Source organism: Zootoca vivipara, chromosome 8 (assembly GCF_963506605.1).
Source record: "Zootoca vivipara chromosome 8, rZooViv1.1, whole genome shotgun sequence".
NCBI lineage: Eukaryota > Metazoa > Chordata > Lepidosauria > Squamata > Lacertidae > Zootoca > Zootoca vivipara.
Window position 1 is genome coordinate 27226268 of NC_083283.1, and position 23087 is coordinate 27249354.

The 23087-nt window shown below is 41.7% G+C and overlaps 1 protein-coding gene across 1 annotated transcript in view; it reads left to right on the forward strand.

Annotated features, from left to right (window-relative positions):
- CNGB3 (cyclic nucleotide gated channel subunit beta 3) overlaps positions 1–23087 on the forward strand; it is a 65183-nt gene that overhangs the window by 37947 nt on the left and 4149 nt on the right. Inside the window, exons 7-18 of the mRNA XM_060278193.1 lie at positions 713–919; positions 2010–2218; positions 5388–5438; positions 6626–6712; positions 8545–8609; positions 9239–9361; positions 12663–12804; positions 16454–16613; positions 16954–17051; positions 18225–18308; positions 20744–20862; positions 22588–22734. Of these exons, the coding sequence (XP_060134176.1) occupies positions 713–919; positions 2010–2218; positions 5388–5438; positions 6626–6712; positions 8545–8609; positions 9239–9361; positions 12663–12804; positions 16454–16613; positions 16954–17051; positions 18225–18308; positions 20744–20862; positions 22588–22734 (1492 nt within the window). The remainder of the gene's footprint in view (positions 1–712; positions 920–2009; positions 2219–5387; positions 5439–6625; positions 6713–8544; positions 8610–9238; positions 9362–12662; positions 12805–16453; positions 16614–16953; positions 17052–18224; positions 18309–20743; positions 20863–22587; positions 22735–23087) is intronic.

The following is a 23087-nucleotide window of genomic DNA, read 5'->3' on the forward strand; positions in this document are numbered from 1 at the left end:
ACCTGAGAGGTGCCGGAACTGAGTTCTGGCTGAAAAGAAGCTATGGCTGAATGTATGGTTATCATGCATCTTGCTGAAAGGAAATGATTAAAAAATACATTTAAATGCATTTCATCTTTCACACCTAGGACTCATATCATCATGGTGTAGGGAGATGTACAGGGAAAGATTAACACTAATAACTATGTTAGTTTTAATCCTCACCCCGCCAAACACGTTCCAGAGGCAGAGTGGATTTTGTTGTTCACAGAGTGCATTTTCCTAGTGCAGACCCTCAAAGTGTCCCTGTTTCCCAGGGATGTCCCTGATTTAGAGAAGCTATCCCAGTTTCTGACTTGATCCCAGAATGTCCCACTTTTCCTTAGGAAGTCCCTATTTTCATTGGAGAGATATTGGAGGGTATAGATTTATCCGCCCGCCCCCGAGCTATCTGAAGGGAAGTTCTGTTCTGTATAGGGAAGGTTTTTTTCCCTTCATGTTTAATGTTTTATTACGTTTTTTATATATGTTGGAAGGTGCCCAGAGTGACTGGGGAAACCTAGTAAGATGTGTGGGGTATAAATAGTAGAAATATCAATATGGAATGGGACCTCCCTATTTTCATCGGAGAAATGTTGGAGGGTATTCTAGTATATAACTCTCTGTAGCTTCAGATATCTTTGTGCATTTGAGAAACTTGTGTGCAATGCTGCCTCTTTGGAAACTTCTCTAGCACCCAAAAAGACAGTGCCACCCCCTCCACCAAAAGAGGAGAAAAAGGAGGAGAAAAAAGAGGAGAAAAAGGAAGAGGAGAAGAAGCCAGAAGAAGCAAAACCAGAGGAGCATTACTGTGATATGCTGTGCTGCAAATTCAAGAGGCCGCCCATGAAAGAATACTTGAGGAAAATGAAGCTACCAGAAAGTATAGATGCATACACAGGTAAGCTGAATGCCTTCTTACAGGAAAGAGGTGCTGGCAGCTGTAAATACGATAAAATTACTGGTAAAGGTACCCCTGACCGTTAGGTCTAGTCACGGACGACTCCGAGGTTGCGGCGCTCATCTCACTCTATAGGCCAAGGGAGCTGGCGTTTGTCTGCAGACAGCTTCTGGGTCATGTGGCCAGGATAACTAAGCTGCTTCTGGCGAACCGGAGCAGTGCATGGAAACGCCATTTACCTTCCCGCCGGAGCAATACCTATTTATCTACTTGCACTTTGATGTGCTTTAGAACTGCTAGGTTGGCAGGAGCAGGGACCGAGTAACGGGAGCTCACCCCATCACGGGGTTTTGAACCGCCGACCTTCAGATCGGCAAGCCCAAGGCTCTGTGGTGTAGACCACAGCGCCACCCGCGTCCTAAAATTACTGGTAGCTCATACTAATTATAAAGGCCTCTGTTGACATAAGTTAGGGTTGCCATATTTCAAGAAGTAAAAAATCCTGACACGAAAGTTGTTGAGCTTTTTTGAGGGGGAATCACCCAAAAGCATGGGCAAAGAGTGACACTGAAACACTCACTTCCTCGTTCTGTTGGCAAAAACCTGGACATTTTTCCAATTTTTCAAAATTCACCCCAGCCCGGAAGCAGATTTCTCCACTTCAATCCTGTGCATGTCAGGCAAATTCCAGATGTATGGCAACCCTGCAGAAATATTACTGTTCTGTTACACAGACAAGTAGGCGGGTTGGCACTAGTCATTTATTGTTTTCACTGGTGAAATTAAGAATCTGCCTTGCCAATTCAATCCAAAAGCCCAGCCCAGTTCATCTCAATTTTTTCAGCCTTGGACTTACCTTTAGCTAACCTGAAACTTGTGACCCACTACTAATTTGAGGACCTTCTACAAGAAACTGGCCTGCTCAGTCAATGTTTGGTACACAGCTTAGCTTACGTGTTGGCGTAATATGTGGTTGGGTTTTTGAGTTGTAATTAAACTTGATATATCATTGGGCATTTTATTTATATATTGAAGGCGATGTATTCTCATGCTGAGAAGAGGATGAGTAATTTTCAGGGTTTTTTTCTAGACCGTCGCTATATAGGATGGCTGTTTTTGGTTACCGTTGCTTATAACTGGAACTGCTGGTTCATCCCACTGCGATTAGTATTCCCGTTTCAGACACCAAACAACATGATATACTGGATTGTAATAGACATCTTATGTGATATCTGCTACGTCTGTGATCTGCTGATATTTCAACCCCGAGTACAATTCGTGAGAGGTGGAGATATAATAGTAAGTAAAGGTGGGCAGGGAGGTAACACACAGAAGAATCACACAATAAGTAGACCCCGTAGTGTAGCAGGTAATGTTGGATTTTGACCAGAGGGCCCCATGTTCAAATCCCCACTCAGCCATGAGCATGGGCCTCTCTAGTCTAAATTCATGTGACTATTCCTATAATACCTGACCATACAGTGGTACCTCAGGTTAAGTACTTAATTGGTTCCGGAAGTCCGTACTTAACCTGAAGTGTACTCAACCTGAAGCGAACTTTCCCATTGAAAGTAATGGAAAGTGGATTAATCCGTTCCAGACTATGGAAAACACCCCCTAAAACAGCAATTTAACACAAATTTTACTGTCTAACGAGGCCATTGATCCATAAAATGAAGGCAATAATCAATGTACTGTACTATAAAATAAATAAGAAGCATTGTAGATGAAAAAAACTAACATTTACAGTTGTACCTCGGGTTAAGTACTTAATTGGTTCCGGGGTGCCATTCGCACCCCAAAAAGTACTTAACCCGAGCGGCGATAGTGCTTGAGCGCAAATTGCCGATGGAATGCTTCTGCGCATGTGCGAAGCGTGCAGAACACTTTTGCGCATGCGCACGCAGCGGAACCTGGAAGAAAACACTTCTGGGTTCGCGGAGTATTTAACCTGAAAGTACTCAACCTGAAGTGTACTTAACCCGAGGTATGACTGTATGTCATACTGGATGTGACAGGTGAGTTAGCAACAATGTCTGGAGGCCCATGAGTTCCTCCATCTGTGCAGTAGAACACATGAGTCTTTAATAGTATGCATTTTTTTTAAAAAAGATATATATGTTGCAGCAGATGATTTTCAAATCTATGTGATATAGAGTTTGAGAACTACTTTTAAAAATGCAATTTTTCCTGCTTTCTTGATGCATCTTTCTTTTCCAGTTTTTACTATGGAAAAGTAGTTCAGCTAGCTGAACAGGGAGATATCTAGTTACCATAAAAGACTGTATGATAAGAATTAAGGAAAATAGAGGGATTAACTTTTATCCATTTTTTATGCAGAGGAATTATTTTCCTTTGATTTGATTTATTACATTTCTACGCCACTTTTCATTCAACTGAATCACCAAGCGGCTTGCAAACAATAAATAACATAATAGAACATCACAAATATGACATAAATCATATTGAATAATTAACAAAACACAATCAATAAAACACTATTAACAAAGCAACTAGAAAAATAAGCTAAACAGCACAATTTCAACAAAAGGCATATTATAGGTTCCACAAAGTACTACAGCATTCGTAATCTATAAACCAATATTTAAAAAAACAAACTAAGCACTGAAGAATTCATACACACACTCTCCCCACCCCCCTTGACTCATACATAACCTTCCACTATGTTCAGTTCATTAAACAGCACATAAACATAATACCTGTGGAAGAAGGTGGAGCAAGCCAGGTGGAAAAAACCATTGCCTGGTGGCCAGCGCAAAGTCTTTGTCATCACTAATAAGGATGAGATAAGAATAATGCTCAGGTGTACAGTTCTGATTAAACACAATGGGAAAGGCTGTAGCTTAGAGGTAGAGCTCCTGCTTTGCATGCAGAAGGTCCCAGTTTCAATCCCTGATCAACATCCCATACCCTTTTAAAATGTGGCTCTTTTGGGGGGGGTGTATTATTGGGTTATTGCTTTTATTTTAATTTCATATACTGTGATATTTTTATGTGAACCGCCTGAGACCTAGGGTGGTATATAAATTAAATAAATAAATCATCATCATCATCATCATCTCAAGGTAGGGCTGGGAAGAAAGCCTGTCTGAAACCTAGGAGTGCTGCTGCCAATCAATGTAGACCATAGTGGGTTAGATAAACCAATAGTGTATCCTAAGGAACAAGGCCCACCTACCCACAGACAGTAATTTAAAAATAAACATCTAATCATTCTTAATATATGCACTGTTGACAGTTCTAATGCTAATGAGAGCACGTTCATCCAGCTTCGTGTATGTGTATTTTACAGCCTATGAACCCATATCCCTAATCTGACTGCTCTGAGATTTTTATTCTAACAATACCTCCCTCTATCCTTCCTCTATATCTCTAATTATTTTCAAAAATGATATTTAAAGAAAGACTGGAGATTTCCCTGATGCAGAATCATGAAATCTTAATCACCCCTAAATATTCCACAAGGGGTGTCTACCTACCTAGAATCATAGAATCATAGAGTTGGAAGAGACCACAAGGGCCATCCAGTCCAACCCCCCGCCAAGCAGGAAACACCATCAAAGCTTTCTTGACATATGGCATTCTTGACCTACCTGCACAGGCTTCTTCTCAGTCTTGTTTCCTAATGCATATTGTTTATTTGAAAGAAATAACCAAGTGTTAATCTCCATGTTTGCTTGGATTTTCTAAGCCATTTGCTCAGTCCCAAACAAAGTTGCAAAAAAGGAAACTGTTCCTTGGAATGAGGTTATCTCCCTACAAACATACAAATCCCGATCCAACCTAATATCCCAGGGTTTGGTGTCAATGCACATGACCCCTTGCTCAAGCTCAGCAAAACAAGATTGTGTCAGAGATTGCTTGAGACCCCAATATAGGCTGCCTTGAGTTCCAGAGGATATACAGTACATTAAATTTTAAAAGTTAGCTGTAACTAAATCCAAATCCAATTGAATGAGTCGGCTGTGCCTAACTGAAGTCTCATTGCTTTCAGTAAAGCTTAGGCTAGTTACAACTCACATTAGCTGGATAGCCAAGGATAAGGTTTTGGATGCATGCATGAAAACTTGCCTAAAACAAAGGCTTGTACTTTGAGACCTCAGTCCACAAGTGCTAATGGATTTAAGCTAATCATGTCTAACTTATAGGGTTGCCAGACTCAATAGAGGACAGGACTTCTGTGCCTTTAATTGCCCTGCTCTCTTTTGAGTCTGGAAACCTTAGAGAGAAACCAGCAGACCCTTTGTTTAATTTCCAAGCAAAGGGTCTGCTGGTTTCTCTTTAAGGTTTCCAGACTCAAAAGAGAGCAGGGCAATTAAAGGCACAGAAGTCCTGTCCTCTATTGAACTGGCAACCCTACTAACTTAGTCAGATGCCATCCTGAAATGGTTCTTTGTTTTTATACTGAGCTTTACCTAACTGCATGTTTTTCTGTTTCTAATTATAGTCAGATAAAGTAGAAATGAAGAAATACTACCGGAGCACATTAAAATTTCGGGTAAGTAAATAAGGCACGCTTGCTAAGGGAATAAAGCAGTTATTCTAATTACAGTATATATCCGCTTGGACATGGCTATTCTACAGCTTCCCTCTCCCCACCAAGGTAGTCTTCAAGGTGGAAATCAGGCAGAAAATCAGTAGTGATGTACATTTCAGATGTTGAAATTGAAATTGATACCTGATCAAAAACTTATGGTCCCATCCCATTAGATAATGGGTCCCATTGCAATCTATGGTCCCATCCCAAAGGGTGGTGAACCTTTGGCCCTTCGGACATTGCTGAACTGGAACACTCACCAGCCCCAATGAGCATGACCAATAGCCAGGGCTGGTGGGAACTGTAGCCCCAGGCCCCTCACCCTTGCATTAAAGAAATGAGAGGTTTGCCTTAGGCCTTTTCTTTGATGGAGCATCAAAGATTCAGCTCCTGATTCTCCTATTGCAGCCACCCTTGGAAACCCATCTTTGCCTACTTTCTGATGGGCCTGTTGGCGATGTATCGTATTTGAGCAGCACTTGAAGTCCTTTCTACATTACTGCATTCATTAAATCATCTTGTGAATGAAAACTATAATGTGGAAAGAAGCCTCGAGAGATTTGGCATTGAGAAGGAATCCTCTCTTAGCTCAGATGAGCCATGCCCATCTTGAAATCTGGAATAGATATTTGAAACTCACAATATTTCAAGGCAAAATTTGTCTGCTAAGGACCAAAGAAATGTGAGGTGGACAGGAACACAATATGGTCTGCTGCTACACTTGCCCTGAAATGGAATATACTGACTTTTGCTTGACCTTTGTCAATATTTTAATACCACTTATTCGGTTTTTGATTACATATGCAGTTCTGAACTTTCCTTGAAATCTCCCAAAGATGGACATTTCACTTTAGCACCTTGTTCAATCTCTTGCCAACAACCTAGATGATGAATCCAGTCAGTAACTAGGGATCCATTGGCTAAATCCAGCCTTACAATACCATCATCTGGGCTCAGTTCATTTATATACTGCATGCATTTTCTGGAGTGCTCAAAGTGGTTCAGAGAAAAGAAGAAGGTAACAACAATTTTCTGCATATAGAAAATGTGTTCCATGTACTAGAAAGGTAGAACCTGATCATTCCATTACAGTTTTTAACTACATGAGAATTAATTTAACATTGTAACTGAACTTTTTTCTTCAACAGCTTGATTTGTTTTCCGTAATACCGTTTGACGTCTTGTACGTTGTATTTGGATTTCATGCAATATTTAGAGCAAACAAGGTGCTGAAGGTAAGAGGAGATTATCTACTGTTACCCCCAGTCCAGGGACATGGAACCCTACTTGTAAATACATACTGTTGCTCATTCGCAGTGGTCAGGGGAGATTTCCGAATATACACGGCACAGGATGGTATCAAACGTCTTCCAGCTGCACAACACAAATTGGTTATTTTGAAGTCCTTTGGGTCATTCCAATTCTAAATAAGTGGTTTTTGAGCTGAAAAACATGTCGTTCCGAATGTCAGCCAGGTTCCCAGAAGGCATTATATGAACAAACACTGATAACAGAACTTACCTTTCCATATTTATATACCACCAAATGAGTAATTTAAGACATTTTCATTCTAACATAGCAAGAAAGATTCGTGTGAGGAGCTGACGTGGATGCTCACCCACTCAATCCATCTATAAACACTGCAAAATGGATTGTTGTACAGTACTGTTAGTCTGTATGAAGCTAATGATGGATCCATCCCTCCTTCAGATCGTTCAGTCTCTTGCTTGGGAAACAAAGACAGGGAACACAACTCTCTCTGATATTGTTTAGAATATTGATTGTTAGTCTGTGTACTGTTGTTTTACTATTTTCTATAGCTTTTATTGTATGAGCCACTCTCGAAGGGCAACATAGAAAGCCATCATCATCGTTATCTGATGAAGGCAACATACACACAGTCACACCTGATGATTTCAGTTTTTTAGCTATAGCAGCCCACCCCAACTCCGTGTTCCCCTGATATTTTGGACTACAACTCCCATCAGCCCTGACCCAAGGTGACTAATGGTCAGGAATGATGGGTGTTGTAGTCCCAAATATCTGGAAGGCACCAGGTTGCGGAAGGCAGAGCTACAGGTACTGTGGGCTCACAGCATCTGTTTGCATAGTTCTTCATACAATTCCAGATCCTCCATCCTCCATGAATTAATCACATTTGTGTCCTGCCTTTCTTCGAAGGAGCTCAAGGCAGGAACATATATGTCCCATCTCCCCACCACCACCACCAGATATTTTCTCCTTGCATCAACCCGGCACTATTGATTAGGCTGGGAGACAGTGAGCAGCTCAAGGTCACCCACTGAGCTTCACAGCTAATGGGCTTTGAACCTGGATTTCCTCTGCCCTAGTCTGAGCATAACTGGATGGAGTTAGTAGTTCACACATTGAGGATGCAATCCTTGTGTGGGAGTAAGTCACACTGAGAAGAGTAGGACTTACTTCTGAGCAAGCATGCATAAGATTGCCTTGTACATCTGTAAAATTGTTACAAAATGCTGTTTTTAAAAAAGCCCAACCTTTGAGCATGTGAAAAACTTGGATGAAGGGCAATTACTGTTTCCTTCGGATGGGTACCATTTCTAGAAACACATCTTTCTCTTTTTTTCTGGCTCCCATGTCAGTTTATCTAAATTGACTTCAAATTAATGATCTAAACAAGCCCGCTTCATTTGTAAAATCTAGAAAGGTAATTATCCAGACTGCCACCTCTCTTTCAAAAAGCCAGCCATATAGAAGAAAGGAAATAATAAATGGGGAGCACCAAAAGAATGTACTCTATCTATGAGAAAGAAACTTCGGTTGACTAGGTAAAATATCACTGTCATCATAATTCATCAAGACCACTGATCTGCTAAATGGAAAAGTATCCTCCATAGCCAAGCTCCTGGAAAAAGTGATATTTAAAATGTCAAGTTGTTTCTAGTTTTTGCTAGTTTAGCAGTATGATCATTTTTAAACCAAAATTTTAAGATTGCCAGAAATGGGCAGTTTTATGTTGCAAAATCCATGTGAGATTATATAATTACCATATACAGTTGCGTTTCCTCTCTTGATTTGCATTCAGCATATGACGTTCTTTGAATTCAATGACCGACTGGAGGCGATCATGGAAAGAGCATACATTTACAGGTATGTGCTAGATATGCTCCGGTATCACGTTGTAGAGTGTCGACATATTTCAGCATTTTCAGTCTCTCCTATTGGATGGCACAGCTTTTTTTACAGCCTCAGATTCCGTCTGTAAAATGGGGACATAAAATGGGGATTTTCCACAGGCATAACTTGGCAGGGTCCTGTGAGGGTGCTGGAGCCAGGCCTGTGTTGTTAACTGCTTAGAGGAAGGCTAGGATCTAAATGAACAGAAAATGTTAACGTCCAAGGCACAGGTTCCTGGTGTGATGCAACAGTGCCTGCATTTGTGAGCAACAGCTAGCAAACATTGTTTCATGAACACAGTTGTACCTTTCTATAAATATTACTAGCTGATTGAATAAGCAAGCCACAGGGTCCTATGGGAAGCATACTTTACTAGTGCCCCTGTACCTGTTATTAATGCCAGTGATTCATTTGGCAATTGCAGAAGGGGAAGAGAGTTGAGCACCACCTGATTTTTCCACTCTGTCAATTCTGGCCATAGTTGTAAGTCACAGCAGGTGTTAGTAATGCTATTGATCAAAACCCAGGTCTCCAAAAGGAAAACAGGCACAGGAATGTGTGTCCCGTAGGAATGACATCAACTGTTGTTTATGTTTTTACAGGGTCGTTCGAACTACTGGGTACCTGCTGTTTATCTTGCATGTAAATGCATGCCTGTATTACTGGGGTTCAGCCTACGAAGGACTTGGCAGCACTAAATGGGTATACGATGGCAAAGGAAACATGTAAGTTCCTTGCCCTGCGTGGCGTTTCCCCAGTCTGCCCACCTTCCCATCTTGCTTGCAAGCAAAACCTTCAGAACTTGCTTGCACTGCTAACTTTTTAGTAGCATTGCTGCTGATTAGAAGTAATGAACAATGCTAATTATATGGAAGGCAGGTGTAGTGAGTGATTAGTTTACGGTTTTGGGTTTTTATGGGTTTATGAGTCAGCTCTAATCACTAACTTAATTAAACATTTAGAAAGCACAAGGGTCGTAAATTAAACTTACCGATTAGGTGTGAGCAGAAGAAGCATTACATACGTAAGAAAACAGCTACTTGGAAAGTTCAATGGAGTACAATTAAAACACATGCTATGCAAACCTTCCGATTGCAACCGGACATTTTGCTCCTTTAAGAGGCTTCACGGGGTCATGTTCTGTCATTTCCTCAAAGGATACATGTAAACATGTTGGAAAGAGAGAAACTCTCCAGTGGGAGATGACACTGCGCAGTGCAGCTGGGGAAGAGGTGCCAAGTCAATAGCTATCAATTCAACAAAAGAAAAATATGGAACGAAGTAGGGGAGGCAACAGCAGGCAGTATATATAAGACATGCAATGCATGCAGAAATGTAGTGAGTGCAGCTTTTGCAGACATGATGGCAATGCAGACATGATGGCAATGTAGGAGGAAAATATGAATCCAGGTGATCCTGGTGTGGGGTGTAAATGGCAAAAGAATTGGCTGGGTACCTAGATTTAAAACGTGGGGCTCTCTGGCATGTTAGGTACTGGCGGGGCTCTTTAGAGTTTGTGGTGGAGGAAGGGGCGAGGAGAGTGACCCAGGAGAGGGGGTCAGTGATTTATGGAGTTTGGTGCTACCTGCAAGGCAGGAGCCAGGGCAAGAGGAGGATGGGGACTCTATCATGTTCAAAGTAGCTGAGCGTTAAAATAATCTGATACAGAACACCTTTCCCCCTCAGACATGTCTGGTTACGCTTTGTGTTAGATTAACTGAAAGTCATCACTCCTGTTAGCACGGGATGCCAACCATGGAGAGGCTGTATCACTCATTTAAATTTCCCAATGAAACAGCAGGCTCACTATTTGCAGCTATAGGGTTCCTCATTGATCCTCTTGCCTGCCACTTGCTTTAAAGGGTAGACCACCTGATATGTTGTTCAAGTGTCTTGCACAGCAAGCAAGGAGTGGTGGCCAAAGGGACCAGGGAGACAAACAGGAGAATCTATGGCTCTTGAATATTCCACACAATTGAGCTTTAAAGGTATAGCATCAGTCCCTGGGTTACAACTGGCCAAGTCTTCCACCAAGGGCTGCAATGCTTTGTTGTTTATACTGGAAAATTACACCAGTGTGTTATTGCTAGGGACTGGATGATTAAATATCCTTACCAACCATATTAGCACTCAGCAATCCATTCTAAGTATGATTGTAAATGTGCAAGAACTCACACATATATCCTAGCCCTTTGGTGTGCTGTCAGTAGTCTTCTACTGGCCTGTAAATTGCAAATCGCAAATCATATTTGTCTGACTGTAACTTAGTGGTTATAATAACAAAGATTGATTGGTTATACTGGAGGGTTTGCTTGACCTGAAGCAGCCTGTCCAGGTGCCTAGTATAGCAATGGGTGACTCCATCAATTTTGGTTTATATCAGTTTCTCATTGTTGCAGCTCTCTGCATATCAGTTATCCACATTTCCACATCAGTTTGTGATTTAAAAACAAGGTACACATGAAAATTCACCAGCATTTTAGCACCAATTTCTCCTAATACAGACATTTTTACGTGTAATTTTCCTACTATTGACATTTTTGCGAAGCAATTTCCCCAAACAAAATGCATTTTCGAATGTTATTTTCACTAATATATGCATTTGTATGTACATTTTACCCTAGTATATGCCTTTTTGTATACATTACCTTTTTGGAGTAACTGCACTGAAAAAAATTGGAGAAGTGTAGCTTTTGACAGATGGCTGTGCTTTGGTTCTTGTATTGTTTTGGAATGGGTGAAGTAGGTAGGTTTGCATTTAAATGTGAACTGAATAAAAATTTTCTCCCATCCCTACTAGTAGACAACAGCCTTGTGGTTGTCACCCTAGCAACAATGCATTGAAACACCTGGTGTTGCCAGATTGAAGTGTTACGGAGCAGAAAGACCAAACACCACACATTTTCTGACTGTTAAAATGAGAGCCACGTAGCCAATCTGCTGCTGTCTCGAGAATGAACTTTTTAGAACGAGAATTATTTCCTTTGGAATTCAATAGAGTGATCAATAATCTCCCCTGATGTGTTCAGGAACAGCTTTATATGTCTGACACATTTCAAGTGAGAAAATCTGAAGATATGACCGCCAGAGGGTCCAACATACTTTCCATTATTATTGAGTCATGAAACGACAGGCAATGTGCTCACTCTGCTTGTACAGAAATAACCTTCCATGGTCTGATTTTGAGAGACACTATAATTGGGGAGGTGGGGTGGTAAACCAAGAAGCACTGATTTTACATGGCTCACTGTTTGCCCCCATTTCAAAAAATCTCTACAACACAACACAACAATGAAGCCAACACAACTGTGAAGACTGTGTCTCTACAGACACCATCAGTACTTAATAATGACACACACACACAGGCTTCTTCAACCTCGGCCCTCCAGATGTTTTGAGACCACAATTCTTACCATCCCTGACCACTGGTCCTGCTAGCTAGGGATCATGGGAGTTGAAGGCCAAAAACATATGGAGGGCCGAGGTTGAGGAAGCTCGTGTGTGTGTGTGGGTGTGTGTGTGTGTGTGTGTGTGTGTGTATACCTACCTACTTAGCTAGCTTGTGGGGAACCTGTGACCCTCAAGAACAGGCATCCCCAAACTGCGGCCCTCCAGATGTTTTGGCCTACATCTCCCATGATCCCTAGCTAAGAGGACCAGTGGTCAGGGATGATGGGAATTGTAGTCCAAAACATCTGGAGGGCCGAAGTTTGGGGGTGCCTGCTCTAGAAGTTGTTGAACTACAACTCCCATCATCCCTTACCATTGTCCATGCTAGCTGGAATGAATAGGAGTTGGGATCCAGCAACATCTGGAAGACCACAGGATTCCCATCCTTGTTCTACATAAAACCATGAAGCAATACATTTTTTTTTAGTTCATTAATTATCAGGACCAGTTGCAGTGAGGAGGTGGAGGGAGGACATATTTCCTGATTCTGAAATTCAGAATAATACAGAATAGTATTTCTGCATTGGAAACCTATGTAGAAAAATAATGATATCAAAAATTGTATTCTATCTACAGGTATCTAAGGTGTTACTATTGGGCAGTTCGCACTTTAATCACTATCGGTGGGCTTCCAGAACCAGTAACCATGTTTGAAATCATCTTTCAACTTCTGAATTTCTTCTCAGGGGTCTTCGTATTTTCCAGCTTGATTGGTCAGGTAAGCAAAGGCATTAGTGGTTAAACTGACCCTTGAGTTTAAGAGGTTTCCAACAATCTGTGTAATTAACATTTATTCTTCACATCAAAATATGAGTTTTTACTAGAGAGAGACAGGTACAAAGTTGTCTAGTATCTGAAGAAGTGCGCATGCATACGAAAGCTCATACCAATGACAAACTTAGTTGGTCTCTAAGGTGCTACTGGAAGGAATTTTTAGATATTCACCTGTATAGATCTCCCCCTCAGTGAAGTCTGTTGAAAAGATAGACTTCTAGAACCACAAATGGCAAAATTCTATGGTATGCTCTGAATGTTGATGTTCAAATATAATAACATAAGATACTTACAGAAGCAGTATTTATATGCCCTTGTTTTTCTGGGTGAATCACTCAGGGCTCCTTGGGAATTGTATATGAGGCTCCCATATATAAAGCCCACTAGAAATTGCTCTTCATGGTCTCAAGCAGAGGTCCCTCCCAGCCCTTGTACCCAGCAGCTGGTATGGCACACTGGCATGTGTGTTGGACTAGGACCTAGCTCAGCCATGAAACTCACTGACTGGCCTTGGGCTAGTCATGTCAAACCGACCTCACAGTTGTTGTGAGGATAAAATGTGGAGGAAGAGAACCATGTACACACTCCCTGGCATGGGAAGATATTGCATCACTGGCTCCTCTGCATAACCTGGAGCTTCTGACATTACTGAAGCAAAGGTGGAAAGTATGTACACCAGAAGCTCCCAGATCATCTCAGAACACGCCATCCAACATGCCCTTTTGGCTTGGACTCTTTATAAAGACTTGAGGAATGAGGTTATCACCCCTCTTTTATTGTCCATTCTGGATTGCCCAGCCACTGCCACAGTGTCCTTTCTCTTGGCAGATCAAGATGAGCAGGAGACAGCAAAGGTTGCAAGGTTTTTAGCTGGGGCAATTAGAATAAGATCCACTATTTGACTATTGATTCAAAACCTAAAATGTATTTTATACAATTGACTTTTTATTATTTTTTGTATATCGTATTGCTGTTTTATTGCTATGGCCAATGGCTGACACAAATAAAGATTCATTCATTCACCATCCAACACACATTCTATGGTGGTTTTCCATATAGATATACCAGGGAGAAAATCCTGTTTAACTTCCAGAAAACTCACTGATGCTCTGTAATGTGACCAAAACATTTAGGAAGGGTTGACACCATTCTTCTCATAGTAATATCTGATATGAGTTTCATGATGCCAAAAGAAAGAAAATGTATTGTTGAAGATGGTTTTAATGCTGTTATTGACTTAGATGACCCATAACAAATTTGTGAAACTCTTGATTTCCTCATTGTCCTCACCTTTACTGCTTATTATCTTGTTGGGGGCCAAAATTGTCTTGGCCTTTTTGAATCATGTTATTTTAAAATCAACATTTTAGAAAAATCACTCCAACCCAGCTCCCAATCTCTTTATTGGGGAAAAGGGAAGTAAATATTATCCTGGAGTAATAAAAAAAACAGTCAGGTCTGGTTTGTCCTCTACAAAGGCTAATTTGTTGTTTATCCAATGGGTCTTTCTACAAATTAGCTTAGTTGCTGAGTTGATTGCTATCGAGAGTCAGGAAACAGCTTGTCAGCATTTCAATCAGTGCACAAACTCCATTTGCAGTGCAATCCTATATATGTCTACTCTGAAGTAAATCCTATAGAATTCAGGTAAGTGGAAATGGGATTACAGTTTTAGACTCTGTCAATATGACTGCCAATTTCACTCTGTGCTTGGCAGCTAGTCTTATGTTTCACGACAGACGGCAAGCACAAAGGTATGATTCTGGAAGGTCTTGTTTATTTGGAGAGCTTACTAATTGGTCTTGTGTAATCAGGCAAATAAAATTTCAGGCCAATCCTCCTGTGCTTCTTTATAGTAGTATCATTCCAGAATAAAGTCAATGATTCTTAGGTGTCCAGGGGCTGACAGGAGAATGCAGGTCACCCACAGGTCAGGAAAAAGACATGAGACATGAAATGCAGTTAGCTTTTATTCACAAAAGTGAAAACACATCTGGGCTAGTATCCCCTAGTTGAAGACATTGCTGGCCCTCCCTTCCCTCTCTGGTCTGGCCCTTCCTTCCCTCTCTGGTCCCCTTAGTCTTGATTCCTCCCAAACATCTGTAGACCACAGCAACAGGGAGAGTTTCCTCTCTGGGCCTGTCTGGCCTGTTGCTCAGCAGTGTGAAGGACTTTTTGTGTTCTGAGTGTCAGTGGAGGAGGAGAGCCAGTAGGAATAGGACTATCAAGATGCTGAGTAGCAGAAGCAGCTTCTGCCTCTTCTCTGTCAGAGTCTGCGCTCACACTGAGATTCCCGACACCCGGTCCTGTCCTGGAATGGCTTCCTTCTTCTGCCCCCCCCCCTGTTCACTCAAACCTCCCACTTATAGCACCTCCCTGCTCATCCCTTCCGCAGACTGAACCTGTGTCCCCCCCACACACTGTTCTGGGTCTAAGTCTTCTTCCTCTGTGTTGTCCCTGAGCATAGCTGCCAAGTCTCCCGTATTCCCCAGGAAACCCCCGTTTTTCCAGCCGTTTCCCGCTGGCAGCCCGGATTTTTCTAAAAAAAAAACGTAAATCCCCCGGATTCTTACCGGCCCAGGGAGGCTCCTTCTGCGCATGTCTGGAGTCTCTGGACATGCGCAGAAGCGATTTCTGGCACTGCGGCCATTTTGGAAATGGGCAGAGCATGCGTAGAAGCGACTTCCAGTGCTGCTCTGCCCAGTTCCAAAACGGCCGCAGCACGACTTCCAGCGCTGCGGCCATTTTGGAAATGGGCAGAGCATGCGTAGAAGCAACTCCCGGTGCTGCTCTGCCCAGTTCCAAAATGGCCGCAGCGCGACTTCCGGTGCCGTGCTGCTGCCGATCCCAGATTTTTCAATCTGGGAGTTGGCACCTATGTCCCTGAGGGGCTCTTGGGCTGGTGGCACGCGCCACTCTTTCTCATCCAGTCCTTGACATCAGGGTGCTTCTAGTCTGTTATACTTTTTCTCATAAAAATATTTGGTTTGGATGTTGGCATATGCCCTTTTCACATCAGAGCGGACACTCAGAAGCCACCACAGAGGAAGACTGCAAAAAAATTAGTAACGACTAAATAGTGGTCTTGGGCAACAAATCAAACACTTCTTTACAAAACTGGGCTGAACAATTACATAGTATAGTATAAGTATATAAGGTTGTGCATCCTTCCTGACCACTATCACTATCACCCACTCTGTGGAATGCCCTCCCACCAGATGTCAAAGAGAAAAAACAACTACCAGACTTTTAGAGGACATCTGAAGGCAGCCCTGTTTAGGGAAGCTTTAAATGTTTAATAAATTATTGTATTTTAATACTTCTGTTGGAAGCCACCCAGAGTGGCTGGGGAAACCCAGCCAGATGGGTGGGGTATAAATAATATATTATTATTATTATTATTATTATTATTATTATTATTATTATTAACAAATCAGCTCATAACATACTGGAAGGTCAATAACATTAAGAGCCAACCTCAGCCAGTGAATCAAAACAAAACAATATAAATGCAGGAGATGTCATCTAAAAGTGACTAAAACGTCAACAGACTGTTATAATAGCCTTCTAACGATGCTGGTTGATATTTGCAGATGCGAGATGTAATTGGCGCAGCGACAGCAGGGCAGAACTACTACCGTGCCTGTATGGATAATACCGTATCTTACATGAACGTCAACACAATTCCAAGAATTGTTCAGAATCGTGTTCGAACTTGGTATGAGTATACGTGGGATTCGCAAGGAATGCTGGGTAAAATTCAGAATAATTCAAAAGAAACTTGCAGCCCACCCTCCCCACTTTCCTTTGGAATATCAATATAATTTAGTTTCTTTGAACTGGGAATCAGCAGTGGTTATTAGCTACTTGATTTCATTGAATCAACCCATCAAATAATTTTGTGCTTTATAAAAATATATTCTTTTAATGAATCCATATACTCAATTGAAACTGATCAGAAAGGCTGCCTAAACTTCGACAACACTTTTGCAAGCTTTTATCAAGTATTCCTGACAGCCCTTCCCTGCTAATCATTTTAGTTTTGTAGTTGTTTTTGCCTCCCCCTCACCTGTTCAGTAATCCTGCCTTGCAGATGAATCTGAATTACTGGAGCAGATGCCAGGGAAGATGCAGCTAGCCATTGCAATCGATGTGAACTTTGCCATTGTCAGTAAAGTTGACTTGTTCAAAGTAAGTGGCTTTCCATGTAATCTAACATCAGGATTGGAAAGATGTTTGCTTGCTTGCAGTAATCCAGATTGCAAAACAAACAAGCAAAACTATTCCAGTACTGTAAATTAAGTGCAATAGATAAAAGCAAAGTTACACAGTTGCTTTAATGCCAATGGTCCCCAACTAGGACCAAGTATGGTGGCCCTGTGAAGGCAGAAGCGCACGGGAGGGAGGTCCATGCAGTTACTAGTGGCTAATAGTGGGTGGGACTGAACCAGCCACCAGGAGCCACACAGGTTCATAAGCTTTGACAGAGCCATGAAGGATGCTTATACAAGTTGCTGCCTTAAAGGAGACAATTACCCAATGCTTCCAATTCAGGGTCTTTGCTGCATCCTAGCCATCCTAGTCTTTGTTCCCAACAGTGGCACAGCCAGACTGCTGTTGCTGTGTGATTACTGGGGTTGAATTTACAGTCACTTACAGATTCACAAGGATGGCTTCAGATTCTATACCTAAATGGCTGGAGCGAGTGTCATTGTATTGTATTGTATTGCACAGTGGTACCTCTACTTACGAATGACTTGACTTACGAATGTTTCTACTTATGAATGGAGCTCTGTCTGCCATCTTGGATGCTGTTTAGATAGGATTTTTTCTACTTAACGAATTTTTAGATTGGGTTGCTACGACTTACAATTTTTTCTCCCAACGCATTCCTATGGGATTCAACTTACAATTTTTTTCGACTTACGAATGTGCGTTCGGAACGCATTAAATTCGTAAGTAGAGGTACCACTGTATTGTATTGCATTGCATTATTATATTTTTATTTATACCCTGTCTTTCCCCCTGATGGGATTCAAGGCAGCTTACAGATAAAAACAAGAATCACTAAAAATGTAGAAAAAAAAGCAATAATTAAAAAACATTTATCACATGGAGCCACAATCCCCAAACAAGAATTCTCTGTTGGAACAGAACTAAATCATTAAATGGGTGAGCATAGGCATGCTGCCTGCAACCTAGCTAATCTTAGAATGAACTTCTACGATCCACAAATAAAGATTAGATTTAATCTTCTTTTTCTTCTTTTGTATTTTGACCTTCTGCCAGTTCTGCGTAACATTACCTGTATGCATTTCACATACAATATGATTCTGATTATTCCCCCCCCCCTTTTTTAAACAGGGATGTGATAACCAAATGATCTGTGACATGCTGCTGAGACTGAAATCCATTGTGTATTTACCTGGTGACTTTGTCTGCAAAAAGGTGATCTTGACAATTTATATTACAAATGCAAGAATAATGAGAGCATTAGAAAAAGGAGTTCAGCTATGGGTCAAGAATAAAATTTGAACAAAATTAATCTTGGGTGAATTACATTGCATGAAAACTAATTAGAGTGAAATTTGCAATAATAAGAATGTACTCTCAAATTTCAAACTTGGCCCAGACAATATGGATTTTATTACTTATATATATGTGGGGGGGTTGTTTCTTTTTTAAAAAATAGAGTAAGAGCAACTGGAATTTAAATATGAGTTATCTATTGGCATACATTATTAGACTTCATTATTTAACTGAAATGTTGCAGACACAAAACTAGATAAAAGTGTAAAGAGAGATGCCTGAGACTGAACTGTAAAATTCCGTGATTTGCCATCTGAAAAAAGAATCTGAGACACATACATGTTCTGCACTTTGCCAGTAACGATCAGTCTCGATATAGCCATGCTTGCTGTAATGACTAGACGATAAAGTACAGCAGTTTTCTAAGTGTGGGCCAAACTAATGCTATGTCTTCTGGGGAGAAGCCAGAAATCAGGATTAGGACTTCAGCATAAGCCTAAAACTTCATTTTAACCTTTTCCTCCTGCACGAAGGTGGTGATGAAAATTCCACTGCCCTGCCACATCTGGAAGATGTTGTCTGGCATTTAAATGAAGCTTGGTACCTACAGGAGCTTCCATCCTGGAGCAAATAGTAACTTTTGCAAGAGTAACTTTTTTTCAAGATCACAGCATGGTGGGAAAGGGTTAACGCCCCCCCTCCCCAAATACTGCAGTCTCAGTCTTGATTGCCTCCCTGCTCACTCTCTCACACACATACCGTAGCTACTATTTAAAGGAAATAAATCAAGCATGTTAAATTCTTACATGCATTTAATGTCACATCTACTTTGGCCCTGAAGTTGACAAGCGATTTAAATCTTTACCTATGTATGACTGAAGTTTTGTTCAAATCCAGATCTATTATTTTAAAAAAATAATGCTCGAAAACACTGGACCGCACTGACTATATAAATGATGGATACACCCCAGTTTTGTGCTACCCTTTCTTTTATAGTATACTAGATTACATTGATTGGAGTACATATATCATAAGCGCAGACATTTCAGTCCTGTTTGTCCAGGTATAATTGGCTTCATTTGGATGCTAATCAGCTCACAAATGAGCTGGTAAATATGCAAGAAACAGCAGATGCTTTGGTTGGTTGATTATTCTTGATTTTCTCTTTGAAATTATGCAAATGATCATTAGGAAAAATAATTAAAATGCTGATTTGCTTTGGAATGTGCAGTGTTTCATTTGTTTGGGCTCCTGTTGCTATGCTTGTCTCGGAGAATGGGAAAGGCAAGGTGAGATAGAGAGATACTTTGAACTAGAGCCACATCTAGGGATAGATTTTTCAACTCTGTGAAGGTTAAAATCATTCCCTATCCATGGACCAGCCCAAGGGATTTTGCTACCTGAATCAAAGGACGAGGAGGAATTTCCCCCTCAGTTCCTTGTACAGAAGCTAGACGATATGTCAGTCATGAGGGAAACAGACACACGTCACTAGGGCAGGCCTTCCACAAAGAGGGAACACCACTGAGAAGGCCCTGTCACAGGTCAGAGCCAACACAGGCAGCCCCCTGTGGCAGCACTGGGCCGCCACCAAGGCTCCACCGGCCAATTACAGGGTCTTTTAGGCACCATTCATTCTTTTAGGCACTTAGCGCTTTGTATGATAGTACTAAACTTAATTGGCAGCCAGTGCAGTGCTTTCAGAACTCCTGGTCTCATTGGGTTGCCCCACTTACCAGCCTAGCAGCTGCCTTCTACACTAGCTGTAACCTCCAAGCCGTCTTCTAGGTCATTTCCCCCCATTGTAGGAGGCCACCAGAGCATGGGCAACCGAGGCCAGGCTACCCTGGTCCAGAAATACCCATAGCTGGTGAATCAGCCTAAGCTGGGCATAAGCACGCCTAGCCACCAAAGCTACATGAGACTCTGGTGACACATAGGAGCCCAAACAGCAAACTTTTTCCTTCATGAGGAGTGCAAGCCTACCTAGAATAGTATCTCTCTCTCAGCCTAACTCATCTTGGCAAAGTCACTCGGAGGATAAAAATGGAGCAACCCCCATCTTGGCCACCCTGACCTCCTTGGAGGATGGAGGAGATATCTAATTATTCATCATTACTGTACCTACAATAGGAAAACCTTTCAAAACAGGGCATAGTGATTTTACCGCAGAGTTTAAGAAGCTGCTTCATTACTCCAGTGTTACAAAGTGGAGATTCAGTTTGTGGCAAGTTCACCAGCTGCGGAAATGGGCCGTTACTCTTTAAAGAATTATTCCTTCTGCAATTGCGTGTCATTATCATCACTGAGCTACCATTGACTGAGAATATTTCCTTCTGCGTGTTTGTACCTAGGGAGAAATTGGTAGAGAAATGTACATCATCAAACAAGGAGAGGTTCAAGTGCTTGGAGGTCCTGATGGCACCAAGGTCCTGGTCACCTTGAGAGCAGGAGCTGTATTTGGAGAGATCAGGTAATGTTTGTTTATTAAATTTGCATATCACCTTTCACCTGTAGATCTCGGGCGGTTCACCACATAAAAATACAAGATAAAAACAAAATAATAATTAAAAACAAGTACAAAAAAAGAAAACACCACAAACCAATAAACTCCCCTCCTCCCAGCACATTTGAAAGGCCTGGTTGAAGAGGAATGTTTTTGCCTTTGCTGTTCCATAGGGTTGACCAAATATATATCACCATAATAAATTATCCTAATAATGTCTCTTCTGTTAAACTACTCTGTAGAGCCCATGTGGTCTAGTAGTCAGTGTTGGACCAAGACCCCAGAGACCAGGATTCAAATCCCCACTCAGTCCTGAACCTCGCTGGGTCACCTCAAGCCAGTCACTCGCTCTCAGCCCAACCTACCTCACAGGGTTGTAGTGAGGATAAAATGGGGAGGAAGAGAAACCATGTGTGTCACCGTGAGCAACTTGGAGAAAAGGTGGGGTGTGAATGCAATAAGTAAATAAAATAATGACATACCCATGTGTCATCACAAATTGTTATTAGACAGAAGCAGCACCAATGTGTGTTTGAGAAAGTGTCTCCCATGGTAAGCAATAAGGTTGTCTCTCTAATTTGGGGTTATGTCATGCCACCTCCATGGTGGTCATTTTGCGACGGACACCACCACCACTCTCTCAAAATTCAAAATACTTATGCCCACTGGTCCAAAAAGGTTGGCTGAGAGACTGAACCCTCTGGAGAAGTTTAGATCAGGTGTCTGTGAGCTGCCTCTCTGCAGATTTAGCAGGAGCAGTTAGCCTTTTGTTAAATTACAATTGGCACATTTTCACTGCCACGAGGGGTGCTGTAAGCAGTGGATAAATTTAAACCTGGCCCGCTGCTGTTTTCCAAAAGCAGTTTAGAGCTGTCTGCAGAAGATTAACAATAGCAGGATGGCAGCTGAAACGGCACTAGCCTCCACTTTTATCGCATGCAGTGGCATTGATTTCAGCCGCCTGAAAACTATGCTAAATATTGTACTTATATATGGAGATAAGCCCTATACAGGTGTTCTGCTTCTTCTTCTTTTTTCCGTTTAAAATTCTGCTTCTGTGTTTGTCTGCTTCTCTAGCTGCAGCCATTCCTGGACAGGGATAGCCTGCCCACTGTAGTCTATGCATCAGTAAACTCCAAGCTAGGCTACTGCAATGTGCTCTATTTGGGGCTGCCCTTGGGCTTCGCTTGGAAGCTCCAGGTACGTTCAGATTGCAATGGCCAGACTGCAGGTGGGGGTATCTGGCTGAGAGCATGTGACAGCATTGTTGAAACATCACTGGCTGCCCAGTTAAAGGTTCTTGTATGAATCTGCAAAGCCCTGAACAATGTAGGTCCAAGGGTACCTTAGGGACCACCAAAATCTTTCCAATCCTAGCTCAATCACAGAGATCATCTCCAGGAGCTAGCGAGGCAAGGCTCATTTGACATAAGCACAAAACAGAGCCTTTTGTGTGAGCAGCAGTGTCTGGTGGAATGCTCTGTCAATACTCAGCAGGAACCTTCTGTTTCAACATTTAAATGCCTGCTGAAAACTTTTCTATGCCATTAGCATTACGCAGGCAATTAAGAAAATACTTTCCATAAGTTAGTTGATGGTCTCTGATGATATGTATAAAATGGTAAGCTGCTTTGATGTTTTAAATGATATGGTGTTAAATGTTTTTTATAAATGTTCTCTCTGTCCTTTCAGCCTATTAGCTGCAAGCGGGGGAAATCGGCGGACTGCAAATGTGGTGGCCCATGGATTTGCCAACCTCTTCATTCTTGACAAGAAGACCCTCAATGAAATCTTGGTGCACTACCCCGATTCTGAAAAGCTCCTGAGGAAGAAGGGAAAGTGAGTCTTCCCACAAATCTGTAGACCATTTGCTTTAAAATGCAGAACTGGAATCTCTTTTCCTCTCTTTGTGTGGAAGAGTATTTGCTTCATAGACATATTCTTGCTGGACATGGCTGCAAATGTTGGAGGAAGGATTACTTGGGACTAATAATGCCAGAAGATCAGGGACATTGCAAGTTATTTAAAAGACCCAGCAGACAGGCCCACGACACAAATTTCCACAAACATATGTAGCGCTTATGGACAAATTAAAGGCGGCAGGTGTTTAGGGTGTCACCAATAATGTACTCTGCACCATGTGCAGCAAGAAAAAACACACCAAATATTTTAAAAATAAAGGAAGGGGTGAA